The sequence below is a fragment of the Periplaneta americana genome, chromosome 7 (genome assembly GCF_040183065.1).
Source record: "Periplaneta americana isolate PAMFEO1 chromosome 7, P.americana_PAMFEO1_priV1, whole genome shotgun sequence".
NCBI classification, from domain to species: Eukaryota; Metazoa; Arthropoda; class Insecta; order Blattodea; family Blattidae; genus Periplaneta; species Periplaneta americana.
The window spans coordinates 127,279,587-127,293,659 of NC_091123.1; the positions used below are offsets into that span (position 1 = coordinate 127,279,587).

The following is a 14,073-nucleotide window of genomic DNA, read 5'->3' on the forward strand; positions in this document are numbered from 1 at the left end:
AATTTTTAGGGGTGCAACGTGCACTACAGTTTCAAGAATTGAAAGCACTTCATGAAAGATCAAACACTGAAGAAAGTCGAACAATTAGTGCCTGAATAAAATATAGTTAATTATATGTCCGTACTGGAACAGCTCAAATGTGAATTCACAGAACATACATTTAATGGTTTTAGATGTATGGAGAGTGATATTAACCTTTTTGTCAATCCCTTCATAGTAAATGTACAGTCCGTGAGAGTGCAGTTCCAGGATGCATTAATTTATTTGCAAAGTGACGTAGAATTCAGAAATGCAGAGAATATGACTTGACAAGAATAGAAGTGTTAAAAAAATGAACAAAAGGAAATGTCCCCAGATGAGCTTATTCGCTGCCACTATGTTAGCTACCTTCGCCTCGACATATGTGTGCGAACAATTATCTTCGAGAATGGATGTTGCTAAATAGAAACATAGATCCCTATCAACAGATGAACATCTTTTGAGCCAGCTGCGCATTGCAGTAAATTCGTTAGAAATAGATTTCCGATTACTTGCAGAAAAGAATGCACATGTTGAACAGACCGCAATGTATGGTGGAATATGAAAATAACACTACCTATGATATAATAATATCACAACTATATTAAACATAATAAAATAATTAGGTAATAACTGAATATTACAGTGTATACTCCTTCCTTTTTCAAATTCAGTTTATTATTCGTATTTGTTAGAATATGATAGCCATGACAAGGGCGGTGCTGCAAAGTAGTTGCGGAGCCCAGTCCGTACACTGTGTGTGTTATGCAGTACAGCATCATCCGTATAATCGGTGCTTTTAAAGTTTTGAGCATACCTGGTGTAGAGTATTGGTGTGGCTGGTTCTACTGCTCGTGCCGATGAACCAGCCGCACCGGTACTCTGCACCACTGAAGATGTTCACCGCAGCAGTGAACGAAACGTTTGGTCATACAACCAACGGACCACTGCCTGATAGCCCGGAAAACTTTTCTCCTAATATAAATACCCTTGATGTACTTTGCATACTTTCATTTTATAATCAAATAATAAAAATAATATTCTGGACTAACTCATCTCAAGCTAAACAGCATTTCGTTTTACAAAATAGAGGCCCAAGAATAATAGGAGGTTTACACAAAAGTATATAATTTTAAAAATTTACTAAAATTTAGAAATCATAACCTTACCTTATGAGTATATTCTCTCTCATAATGTTTTATGTTAAAAAACAAAATACTATTCTTTTAGAAGTAATCAAAAATCATAATTTTAATAAAAGACAGAAATCAGATCTCCATTCACCCACTGTCTGGACTATTACAAAAAAGATGTGCACTGTTCATGTAATATAATGCACTATGTATTTATCTTAAAGCTTTAAAGGACCCACAGAAATGTTTAGAACAGAGTTCACCAAATTTCTCCATACTCATACCTTTCACTGAACTGATGAAATGCTGATGCTTGCAGATTGAACTAATCATCTTATTTTTTATTAATTAGTGCACATTTATATATATATTTTTTACTTTCCCCAAATCCCAATGCTTCAACGCTAATGATAGAAGATCTATGTAATACAATAAAATATTTATTTATTTATATAAATTTACAGCCTATGAACACATAAGGCGCAAAAGAAATTGTCTTAAAATTACACGACAAGCACGTAACATTAAGATTCAATATTTATACCACAATAGATTTAATTAAGATTATAATTATAAGGCCTACTTTCTAGCCATTCAAATACACTTTTTTGTTAAAACCAAAAATAAAATTAGGAAATTTATTTGGCACTTTTATTACCATCGTTAACAAATTTTGTTTAGTTTTAGACAATCCTGTCATGAGCAAATGCATCTTTTTGTGCTGCCTAGTGTCATAATTGTAGTATCTTCTCTTACAATAAAATCATTAACATTATCCCTTACAAATAATAATAAATCTAAAATATACAAACAAGTAACTGTTTATATGCTTTTTTATGAGGTTAAGGGAAGAAAATACTTCAAGTTTTTTAGAAATACAATATCCTGGACAATTTGATACATAAATGATCAACATGGTGCTCCCAGATTAGTTTAGAGTCAACAACAATAACCAACATATTACTCGTAAGATTATTGTTATTATTAGTACTATTGCAATTAGAGTAGGCCTAAATAAAATAGTTTCTGTCTTAGATTCATTCAAAATTAAACCATTAGCATTGAATCAAGTTTTAGCTTAAGAAATATATGTCTTAGTCTCATTCTCTAATGCATTAGGACCTAATCTCCTTGTTGCAATTGAAAATAATGATATTATCTGCATATGGATATAATAACCAATAGTGAAAAGTGACAATTTTTATGTGCTAGAGAATAGCAACAAAATCACTGTAAACAATTGTCACAATTTCCCTTAACAACTAAATTTATGCTCTACATGAAATGTGAAAGCAGTAATATTACAGAGGCCACGTTACTGTGAAGTTCCTGTCTTGGCAGAATGTAATCGCTAAGTGATAAGTTAGCGACTTTCACTTGTAGCTCACTGTATATTTAACTGGAAATTATTATTCAATATTATTATTAACAGTAATGTAACATTTTCCTTAGATTTCTGTTAATAAAATAAGGACAATGTTATCAGTAAGAAGCGAATTTTAATATATTTACATATTTTATTCCTTAGTTGCAAATCATAGTATGCTACCATTAATATAAATGGGTTTCAAGTTATTTGCAACCAAAGGTCAAGATTTTATAGTGCATATAATATGTATATTTAAGGAGTTAGTACGTATTTCAGCTTTTAGTGCACATAAAAACATATTTAGTTATTTATTTTTAAATCAGATTCAGAATACGGAATGTCAGAAATATGGAACACAGAAGAAATGCAAACATTCAAACACATTACAGTTGTATCACAGTCTAGTATATACAGTCACGAAGCTCAATACGTAGCAAATATGCATCCATAGATAGTTACTGACCACTAGGATCGCTACTGTCGCCTCATTACAGACAATGCGAAATAGTACCGGCACAGTCTATTGTTCCTAGTACCCTCAAAACTCAAGCTTCGTGACTGTATATACTAGACTGTGGTTGTATTTTATTTATTGCAATCCGACAACATGCAGACAGTGCACTGTTGTCTGTAATTCCGCGTCAACCAACAAAACACTCCATAATTGAATGCAATGCTGATCCTGTGATGTTGAAAGGAGCTTCTCGTTATTCAAAAAAAGATTCTTGTGCACAAAAGAATAAGCTTGTTGCCTGACAATTTAGAGAAATATGCAGAAATATATAAAGTTACGTCTCAATATTCTTATGTATAACAAAAAACCACAAGTAATAGCAAATTGCTTAAAATAAAATAAGTGACCTGTTTTCAATTTTAACAGTGCATATTTTGCAATTTTTGGTGACTATATCCTGACTTTTTGAAAGGTATATTTTGCGTTTTAGTGTATATGAAGCATCCTCCTAGTTATCAGATTACATTCTAATCGAGTAAAAACGGCTTGACATAAAATAGAGTGTCAGCCAAAAACACGGCAGAGTCGACAAAAATCAAGACAAACGTTCGCAACATAATACATTAGTATTAGTGGTGGTGGTGGTATAATAATAGTATAATAATAATAATGACCTTAACATTATTCTGAATTGAATAACCAGTTCGTTTTTTCTTTTACTTAGGAGCTGACATAATCTTAGGGACATATTCATAAACGAGACTGTCGAATTTCCATTCCAAAAAAATCATGTCTTATTTTCTACTACTATAGGTTGAACGTAAACGTTACACGTCAAAATTAATTTGTAATTTAATTATGAAGTATGAAAATTCAGTTTGTGGACCTGCTCAAGTTTTTCTGTCTTGAAAATCTGCAATTCGCTGCGAAGACTAAATCAACTTACTTCACTCTTTCTCGCAACTGGTAATTTCCCTTCGCTACACCTGGTGCCGCCGTTTCGTGACGTCACAGAAATAATACGAAACATCCAGTGGCACATCCTACAGATGCAGCTTTTGTTGTGTACACAATTGATGCTCGCGATTCTTCACACTTTTCGTCAACAAGGATTACGTAATCGTCTCAAGTGTATAAGAAATAGTTCCGCCTACATTTCCTGTTGGGAGCTCGTTCTGAAACCCTGTAGGACTGTCAATTGAATAAGTCATTTAATATCAACTAAACATGAATTATTTAATATTTTTCCCGTTTGTACCTTAAATAAAGACTTAGTCACGTGTAAATCTGCTATTCTACGTAACGATATGTCATAGGAATAATAATTGTGCTCAACCACTGTATAAGGAATTGATTTCTCTTTGTAAATTCATAATCCTTCAACCATTTTAACGTGCATACGAATCCTCTAGATTCAAAATCTCCTGAAGACCATTTTGTTCAGAATTGAGTTATGCCCACAAATTGCTTGCTAAGAATGAATTCTAATGATTTATATAGTTGTAATACAAAAAGCCACTAAAGGTTTGCTAAAAGTCACTGTGAGGTTGAAAATTCTCTCTATTTGCCACCAATCACTATCAAAATCATTTAATTTGTGAAAGTGGATATAGAGGATTTTGAATCTATAGGATTCATATATGTTAAAGAAACAAAAAAGGCTCAAGGTGTTCTACTGTATAAAGATATTTCTCTTTACGGTGAGAAGAGTAATCCGAACCTTATACGGATTGAACTTCGAATAGAAATCAACTGTAGGCCTACTATAAATTATCACTTCATACAATTTCGATTATCCGCCAAGTGCTTCTCCACTTTCTATTAAATCAGAGTTAAATAAATGCAACGTTTACATATTATACGAGTATGTACGTACATACTCATGATTCAGTGACATAAAGTCGTATGTGGGGAAAAGTACTCACACTAGATATTTCTGTACAAATATATTGTTGTTAAATGAAGAAAACAGAAAAGTGTAGGTCTAGTTTCATGTCATTGAACCACATGCTACAAAAGTTGTTTAACCCTGTATATCAGGGATGCGATGCTTAGGCCTACTATTAATTCGGAGCGCGGGCTTTTTTAAGCTCTCTCCATACGCGCGGCGCTTTTCTGCTGCTACTGCAGCAGTAAGAAAGGGTGTACAGAACATATAACGTTGCAGATCGCAAGCGAGATTACAACAAAGATTTTTAATGATAAGTAGAAAGTATTTTTAATGATAAGTAGAAAGTTCTGTTTTTATATAATGAACATGGCGGTGAAGTACAGCGTTTAATAAGTTTATATAATTTGTAAAAAATGTCAAACATCGGTACGAAACAAAACACAAACACGGATATAGACATTATTCTGGGGAAGAAAGAAATTGATTTTAGACAAGACATCACAGGTGGAACTACTATTTAAGGGAACACTATGGTGAAATAATGCTGAAAAGTTATGAAAATACACAATTTTTGTTTTTTATGATCGTTGATACTGTTTTAAATGATCTAACCATATCAAGTGTGGCCAAACATTCAGTGCGTGGGTTGAGAGAAATGTTTTTTTTTTTTTTTGTCATTTTAGTGCTGTTTTCTCGACGTAAAATTTTAAGTAGGTAGTTTATTGTATAAAATAGCTTCTTGTACAACAGTCATTGTCATATGGGTCTGAAACTTCCCAAAGAGGTCAATTAAATGTTGATAAATAAAATTTAATTAACATTTGTATGAAATATTAATATTAATTTTCTTCGGGGAATATTCATATTGCACTTAGATTAAATATTCTGTAATGGTAAGTTTATAAAGTTAAAAATGTATTATGTCTCTCTATTTAGACTGAACTCAAAAAAATTAATTCATTTTTATTCCCATAACTATTTTCAAGATTTTTAGCAAATATGAACTAAAATGTTTGAAAAATTTGACGCAAGGAGCCTTTTTATTAACGTCAATATAAAATATATTTTAAAAAGTATAATTTAAAAACTATTAGACCTAATAGCACAAAATGTTGTACAAATGATAATATTTTAGATTTGTTTATATAGTTTAAATTTCACAAATTTTGGATTGAAATTGGGGAAGTTTTAAAATTCATATGTGTCCCCCGTAAATGATTGACCCCAAAAATTACGATGGCTCTTCAATGGCATGAAGTAATTAATTTGCTTTTCCGCCTTATGTGCATCTCACAAATTACACTAAGAAAACTCATTATATAATCATGATTGGAGAGTATGGACTACATTTTCACAATCACACAATCAATATAATTTACTTCATTTCAATCATATTGTCATTATTTTTTAAACAAATGCTCAAAATCATTTACAGGTCACACACACACACACACACACACTCACACACTCACACTCACACTCACACTCTCACACACTCACACACACACTCTCTCAAGAGGATACAACGACTAATCAACATCAAAATAGCCAAAGCCTACCGGACTATTTCTTATGATGCCTCCTGCATACTAGCTGGTGTACCCCCCATAGCAATAACAATAGAAGCAAAAGTACAAACTTACCTGGCAACAAGAGTCGACAACGCGGAATACGATTCCCCACTGGAACCTAAATACTGGCGACATCCTGCACAATCACCAGCCATTCACGAAGTGGAACAAGGAGCCCTATATCCAACCGAAGTGTATACCGATGGTAGTAAGACCGGAGAAAATGTAGGAGCAGCCGGAATTATATTCGAGAACGGGAACCCAACACAACAACTAAAATACAAATTACACAAAAACTGTACAAACAACCAAGCTGAGCAAATTGCAGTCTTAAAGGTACTAGAAACGCTCCAAGGAATCCAAGACCGATCAGACGAAGAGAAGCTTGTCGCCATATACTCTGATAGCAAGATAACATTAGACCTACTGAGTAACAAATCCAAACGGAACAGAATAATTGAGAGAATAAAAACAAACATTATAGAATCAACACAATCCAAGTGGATAATACACTTCGGTTGGGTCAAAGGACATTCCGGTATATTGGGCAACGAACTAGCAGACAGATTGGCGAAAGCAGCGGCGTTAGAGGATAGGGAAGTCGTCTACAACAAAACACCAAGAGAAGTTATTCTGACACGAGAGAAGGAGAGGGGGCTCGACATGTGGCAGCAACAATGGTCCAATTCGACGAAAGGAAGGATAAGCAAAGCCTTTTTTCCCTCAGTCAAGAGGAGGTTGAGCCGAAAGGTGCCCATTTCCCCGGAATTCACAGCAATGACAACAGGACACGGAAAGCTGAGGGCATATCTCCACAGATTTAGAATAACAGAGTCTCCCATATGCCCATGTGGACAGCAGGAACAAACAGTCAATCACGTAATATTTGATTGTAACATAGTGACCAGACAAAGGAACGATATGATAAGAAAAATCCAAGAAGCAGGAGGCAAGTGGCCAACAACGTGCGAAGCACTGGCCTCCAACTACCTCCAAATATTTTCGACCTTCGTCCGCGATATAGACTTCACAATTCTGTGAAACATCAAACTTGACAGTGAAACTGCAAAACTTGTAAATAGGATAGTGAAAGCGAAGTCTTGATAATATTTAATTTTAATTTAGTGTGTTTCTATTCTTATGTGGGGTTTGGTAATTTGTAAATATATTTTAAGATGATTATATTCTAATTGAATGTGTAATGTGTAATTTGTAAAACTGATACTGTGGAACTATGTCCATGTCCTTAATGTCTTTTGATCTATCTGCGTAACTTACTGGTATATTATCTTTATCCTTTTGTGTGTTTATTGCTTATTGAATTGAAATCTAGGATAGTGAAAGTGAAGTCTTGATAATTTTTAAATATAATTTAGTGTGTTTCTATTCTTATGTGGGGTTTGGTAATTTGTAAATATATTTTAAGATGATTATACTCTAATTGTATGTGTAACTTATAAAACTGATCCTGTGGAACTATGCCCATGTCTTTAATGTCTTTTGATCTATCTGTGTAACTTACTGGTATATTATCTTTATCCTTTTGTGGGTTTATTACTTATTGAATTGAAATCTAAAATGAATACTGTGGAACTATGTCCATGTCTTTAAAGTCTTTTGATCTATCTGTGTAACTTACTGGTATATTATCTTTATCCTTTTGTGGGTTTATTGCTTATTGAATTGAAATCTAGGATAGTGAAAGTGAAGTCTTGATAATTTTTAAATATAATTTAGTCTGTTTCTATTCTTATGTGGGGTTTGGTAATTTGTAAATATATTTTAAGACATATTCTAATTGTATGTGTAATTTGTAAAACTGTTACTTTGGAACTATGTCCATGTTCTTAATGTCTCTTGATCTATTTATGTAACTTACTGGTATATTATCTTTATCCTTTTGTGTGTTTATTGCTTATTGAATTGAAATCTGTAACTAGGAAAATGTAGGAGTGATATATACTTAAATTCTTGCTGCTGATGTAATTTAAAATTGTAACTAGGGAAACACAGGGTCTTATAATCTTCAATTAATAATGCTAATGTAATTTGAAAGTTTGTAAGTAGGAAGGTGCAAGAATTCAGAATTTGGAATGGCACTTAACTATAATTTATTCTCATCGCATATCTTATCACACATATTTATTGATTACGCAACTGGCAAATTTGCAATCCTAAAAATGTAATTATCTAGAAATGTCAAAACATGTAATATTACCTATGTAATGGGGCATGTTGAAATATATATACTGTAAAAAAAAAAAAAAAAACACACGCACACGCACACGCGCACGCGCACGCGCACGCGCACACGCACACGCACACGTACACGCACACACACACACACACAGGTAGACCTATTAGATCCTCCTAAATAATAAAGTGAAGTATTTACAGAATAAACAACTGCTTTAAAAAATAACATGGTTTACGAATAATTAACTTCTTCTCTTCTCTTTTTGTTCTTAAAACCCCTTTCCTTTCCGCTTTGTTTATATATGTGCATGTATATTAAATAATTATTACACAGCCCAAAAATTTAGTAACGCAAGTTATTGTAATAATTACTGTCTTTATTTGATGTATGTGCATGTACATCCCTGATGTCTACGTTACAACGCTGTGTAGTGGATGCGCTATGCGTTCGTGATCAAGGTCAAGCTCTTCTACCGTGATTGGGAGCTAATATCGTCTCATCCCTGCTGTATATATATATATATATATATATATATATATATATATATACGCGATTACCTTCCTACTCTGCATGATTTTTCATAATGTTTATCCGGAAAATCAAGTAGTGTTTTTATATTTAGATGAAAACGATGATAGTTACACACTTTACAAAATTATGAAGACTAAAATAAATCAGGCTTTGATATGTAAAGAGTGTATAATAAATCTATTTAAAGCACATACACAAACAAAAACAAAAACATGATGTATATCAGACCGTTTTAGTAAAACTTGACCAGGTAATAGGTGATAAATTGCCACTGTTGATCGCTTTTTGAATGTTACGTAGGTACGTCTTTCATTTGTTAGTGAGTCTACAACAATAAACCTTCATAGGTATACTTTCATCGTCTCCAAAAAAAGAGGAAGATTATGAGTAATAATGACGAAGTCTGAAAAGACGTGCTAACAAAAATACTGTGTTTTCAGAAGTAACATATAGGCCTACGAGTCATTGAAATCGAATAAGATTTTGGACAAAAAGCTCAGACACGTCAAAATTCTAGTTTTTAGAAAGGAATATTTTTATGGAAACAAATATTTTTTCTACTATTGTTGTGCGAATTATGACGTCATCAAGCACTTTTTTAAATTACGTAGGCCTATGCAATCCTCAATGTGTTTCGTTGATACATTTTGGTAGTTCCTTGTGTTATGAAAACAGTTTTATTGATGAAAGGTGTTCTTAACAGAAAATTAGAGAATTGAGATCCTGATAATGATAGGATTTTATATGAACAAGATAGTTCTCATTTTGCTGCTCCTGTTCGGGAATATCTGAATGAAGTGCTTCCAAATAGATGGATCGGAAGAAGAGGACACGCAGAGTGACCTGCAAGATCACCTGTTCTTTCTTCACTTGATTATTTTATGGGAATATCTGAAAAGTGGGATCATTGCTACGAGACCTTGAATTGGAGATTAAGAAGAGGATCGCAGAAAAATGCAACCAGCAACAATTGAAAATGTTCTGAAGGAGTTTGTATTGCACCTTAGCCATTGCCAGATTGTAAATGGAGAACATTATTTTAGAACATTTAATTAAATAAATTCAATTTAATGTTTAAACCCAATAAAAGCAATGTATACATTCAAGAAATTTAGAGAAATGCCAAACTAAATGAAAAGTGTGAGAAAATTCATAGGCCTTAATTTAAAATATGCTCTTTCAATTGATTACATATTAAGAAAACTATAGGGTGTTGCTTAAAAAATATTCTCTATGACTACGTAACTTACACAACAATAGTCACAAAAGTATTTTGTTCTTATTTAAAAATGTTCCTTTAAAAATACAAGACGTGTCTGAGCATTTTGTCCAAAATCTCATTAAATTTGAACTGCAAATGCTGTATAATTATTTAATGCAAGAGGTATGTAGTCATACTTACTTCAGTACTTTAAACAGACTTAAAAATATACACAATTCGTTGTCAGAAATGATGTTGGTAAAATACTGTATATTGTTATTTTTATTCTGATATTTGGCAGTTTTATACAAACCTTTAATTACAAACAAGGCAAATAATAATGTTAGTTCTTTTCCTTGGTTAATTTATCTATAAACATCGGGTCTTGCTCGGCTTTTTTAAATTATTTTCGACGATGGAAAAAGCGTGTCTCGAAACTAAGCAAGTAGGCTTACTATTTCAGCCAGATTTCTAAAATTCTTCTCTAAGTTCCTTTTCTTGTTAATTTACGTTCTCTTTCTTTCCTTATACCTCCGCAACAGTATTTTAGAAAATGAATTCGTTGTAGGTACCTACGCCTAATTCCTAAAGATTATACTGAACATATTTTCAATTACAGATAGGCCTGTACTTCCAAAGATGATCTTAATTAGTTTTACAGGAAGTTCAAGCTTATTTCTAGCTTCATTACCGAAACTGAGAGATTTATGTTAATTTTGCAAAGTAATTTGGTTATACATATACATTGCGTCTAAATTTGTTTTCTAGACAATTTTTAGGTTAGAGAAATCACTTATTTCTGTAAGTGATAATTAAGCATTGTAACATGAACATATTCGAGGACACTCTAACTATAAAATTTATCTTCACTTTATCTTATGAAAGCAAGAAAGCTTAAAAAGAAAATAGAAATGATATAAGAATTGTTTGATGTCATAATTTACTAAAAAAAAGTCAGAATTAGGCTTTTGAGTATTCGATGAAACCTATATGTATACTTTTTTTTAAAGATGGGACATGACAGCAGCGTTGCGATCGGAAAAACAACTGAATGTCACATAGGGTGGTAGGCCTGTTGCTATGGTAACAACGGATGAGTTGCCAAGCTTACAGTTCCCACGTGGCGAGTGCTTAATAGCTCTCTTGGCGACAATAATTGTGCACACAATGTTAGCATTGGTACGTTTCATCTTTGATTCACTGTCGATTTTTTTTATTGTTTTCTTACCTTCGCGTCAATTGTCAATGGATATTTTAATGTCGGCCATCTTAACGACAATTGCTAGCTTCCATCAGCTGGCAGCTTGGTAGTCCATATTGACAACATTGTACTGTAGTTCCAAGCTCGGCCGCTTAACTGTCATGTCCCATCTTAAAAAAAAAACAAGTATAGTTCTGAAACGTTGGAAATTCAATTTTCAGGACACGGTGAAGCAGGGTAGGCCTATCCAAAAGCCTAATTCCGATCACAGTCACCATGAAAGCTTAAAAACAAATATTAAACAGTCTTTTCGTTACAATATTTATGATAAAATATAAAAGTATAACACAAGATCAGCATGCCCATTTCAATTTGTACTACTGGTAATACTGATTTCTACCCACTTTCTGAATGTGTTTATGATGAGAGTTCAACTTCCATTTAGATTCTGAATGTCATCGATATTGTAACGAAACCCCTCGGATGTCATAGCGTCATTGATATCTTTAGCAATTCCTGTAAAGAAATCACGGAACACATTGCCATCCATATTCTTTGCCAAGTAATGTAGAAACAGCCAGTCAGAATAATCGCACTCATCTGTTACCGTCACGAGGTCCCAAGGATCGATGGATTGAGGGCAGGTCATCTTGAACACGAAAGCGTTGAGAACGCCGCTTCTGGAGTGGAAAACAACAGTCAGCAATCTCCAGAGTAACCCCATGAAACTCACCATAGCCAGTATTACGAACCAGAACCACAGGAAAGAGTAAAGCTTCTCGTTTACGACGTTGAGTGCCATCACACAGAGAGCGTCGTGGTTTTGTAACGAGCCAGATGGTCCATACTTATGAAAGGTACATTTTGTCACTTTGGGGAATATTACTTCTAGAGGATTAATCAGTTTTGACATATCTGATGAGACCAAAGACGGACCCAGCGTCCAAAAAGCTCCTCCTAAGAACACATCCGTTATGAATATCTGCAGGCATATGTTGATGAAATTGAGGATTTCGCAGAAGATCATACAAAATGCCCAGGGTTTGTTGATGTGAAGTCTTTCAATAAATGCCTTTCTGACCTTCCCAATCTCCTTTTCCCTCTCAATTTTTGAAGGAATGGCATAGTCTTTCAGTCCTATTCTTCTCCCGTCCGCACTTAAGTTGGCATATTGGAGTCCAATAACAAAAGCTTTCAGACGTGCCCCTTCAAATGATTTCCAGATATAATGCGGAATGTAGAACATGGCCGCTTGTAGAGAAAGCACGAAGGGTACCCACTGATAATACGCGTGACGTATAACGTGGTGTTCGTTTTCCAAGAACGGGCCGATTCCAGGATGTGGAATAACTTTGTCTTCGAGATCGGATTCCTTGTAATGTTTCACCACGGTGAAGGTACTCTTGAAGAAACAGTAAGTGTCCAAAACTTTAGTAGAAAGCCCACTATCTGCTATGCAGCGAATATGCTCACCAAAATACTGCTGTAGACTGTTAAGCGCAATGCAAACAAGAAGGAATATCACAGTGTAACGGTAGTGAAGTTTGAAGATGAAGTTATCGATGTGAATGTTGCTGCCTTTGTGGATTGCTCTTGAGACCGTTTTTAAAGTAGCTAAAGCTCCGCTCTTACCCTCCATTCTTCAAGTTACGCACTCGAATCGACAGTTAATGTTGCTTTCTATTCACTACTGACACAAAACCTATACATTTCTTGTGTCGAAAGTTATCTGTTTCGTGTGCAGTGGAAACCAGGTGAATTTTATCACTGCAATTAGCAATGTGGTTTTCCTTCAACACGACTGGAGTAAAACAATTTGTCTTATCATATTAGAAGCACTGTCTGTTGTAAAATTAAATTAGGCACAAAACTGCTAACAACAAAGAACTATTTAAGAAATGATTTGAATGTACGGCTTAAGGTCTTATGCACTATATTATACAAAAACTATTCCAGAATCGAACTATACTTTACAATAATCTAACAGATTCTTTTGTACTCGTGACTTTTCCAAAATGATTTCAAGTAACTTCGCTATCTTAACATATCGGACATACTGCATGTTATTCCAAGTAAGTTGACTTGGAAACACTGCAGAAAATTCCATACAAAAATTTATTAGACTGACAACATGCAAAGATCACTTTTTTGCTTTACAAATTCTGAAATTTATATTTCCTTACATATGTTGAAGTTCTCTCTCTCTCTCTCTCTCTCTCTCTCTCTCTCTCTCTCTCTCTCTCTCTCTCTCTCTCTCTCTCTCTCTCCCTACCCCCTCCCTCTCTTTCTCGTTGCGCGAGCACAGAAGCTTAATGTGCCGGTATCCATCCAAAGTCAAACCGTGTTCACCTTTCACAAAATAATATTACAAGTGCAGTTACAACCCAACTTATTCATTAAAGTTATTATTTTGACCGAGCATGTTGGCTCACACTGTAACGTTTGAGACTCGTATTCGGGTGGTCCCGGATTCAAATCCCGTTTTTCATGGTTTTCCTCAGTCACAA

At 34.0% G+C, this 14,073-nt stretch overlaps 1 protein-coding gene across 1 annotated transcript; it reads right to left on the bottom strand.

Moving 5' to 3' along the window:
- Positions 1-10,629: 10,629 nt before the first annotated feature.
- LOC138703441 (innexin inx7-like) lies at positions 10,630-13,272 on the bottom strand. The gene has a single exon (XM_069831306.1). The coding sequence runs from the start codon at positions 13,203-13,205 to the stop codon at positions 11,997-11,999; it is 1,209 nt and encodes a 402-aa protein (XP_069687407.1). The 5' UTR covers positions 13,206-13,272; the 3' UTR covers positions 10,630-11,996.
- Positions 13,273-14,073: the final 801 nt, after the last annotated feature.

Bases quoted from the DNA above. Each gene is read 5' to 3' on its own strand.
- LOC138703441 (XM_069831306.1), bottom strand. From the start codon at position 13,205: ATGGAGGGTAAGAGCGGAGCTTTAGCTACTTTAAAAACGGTCTCAAGA.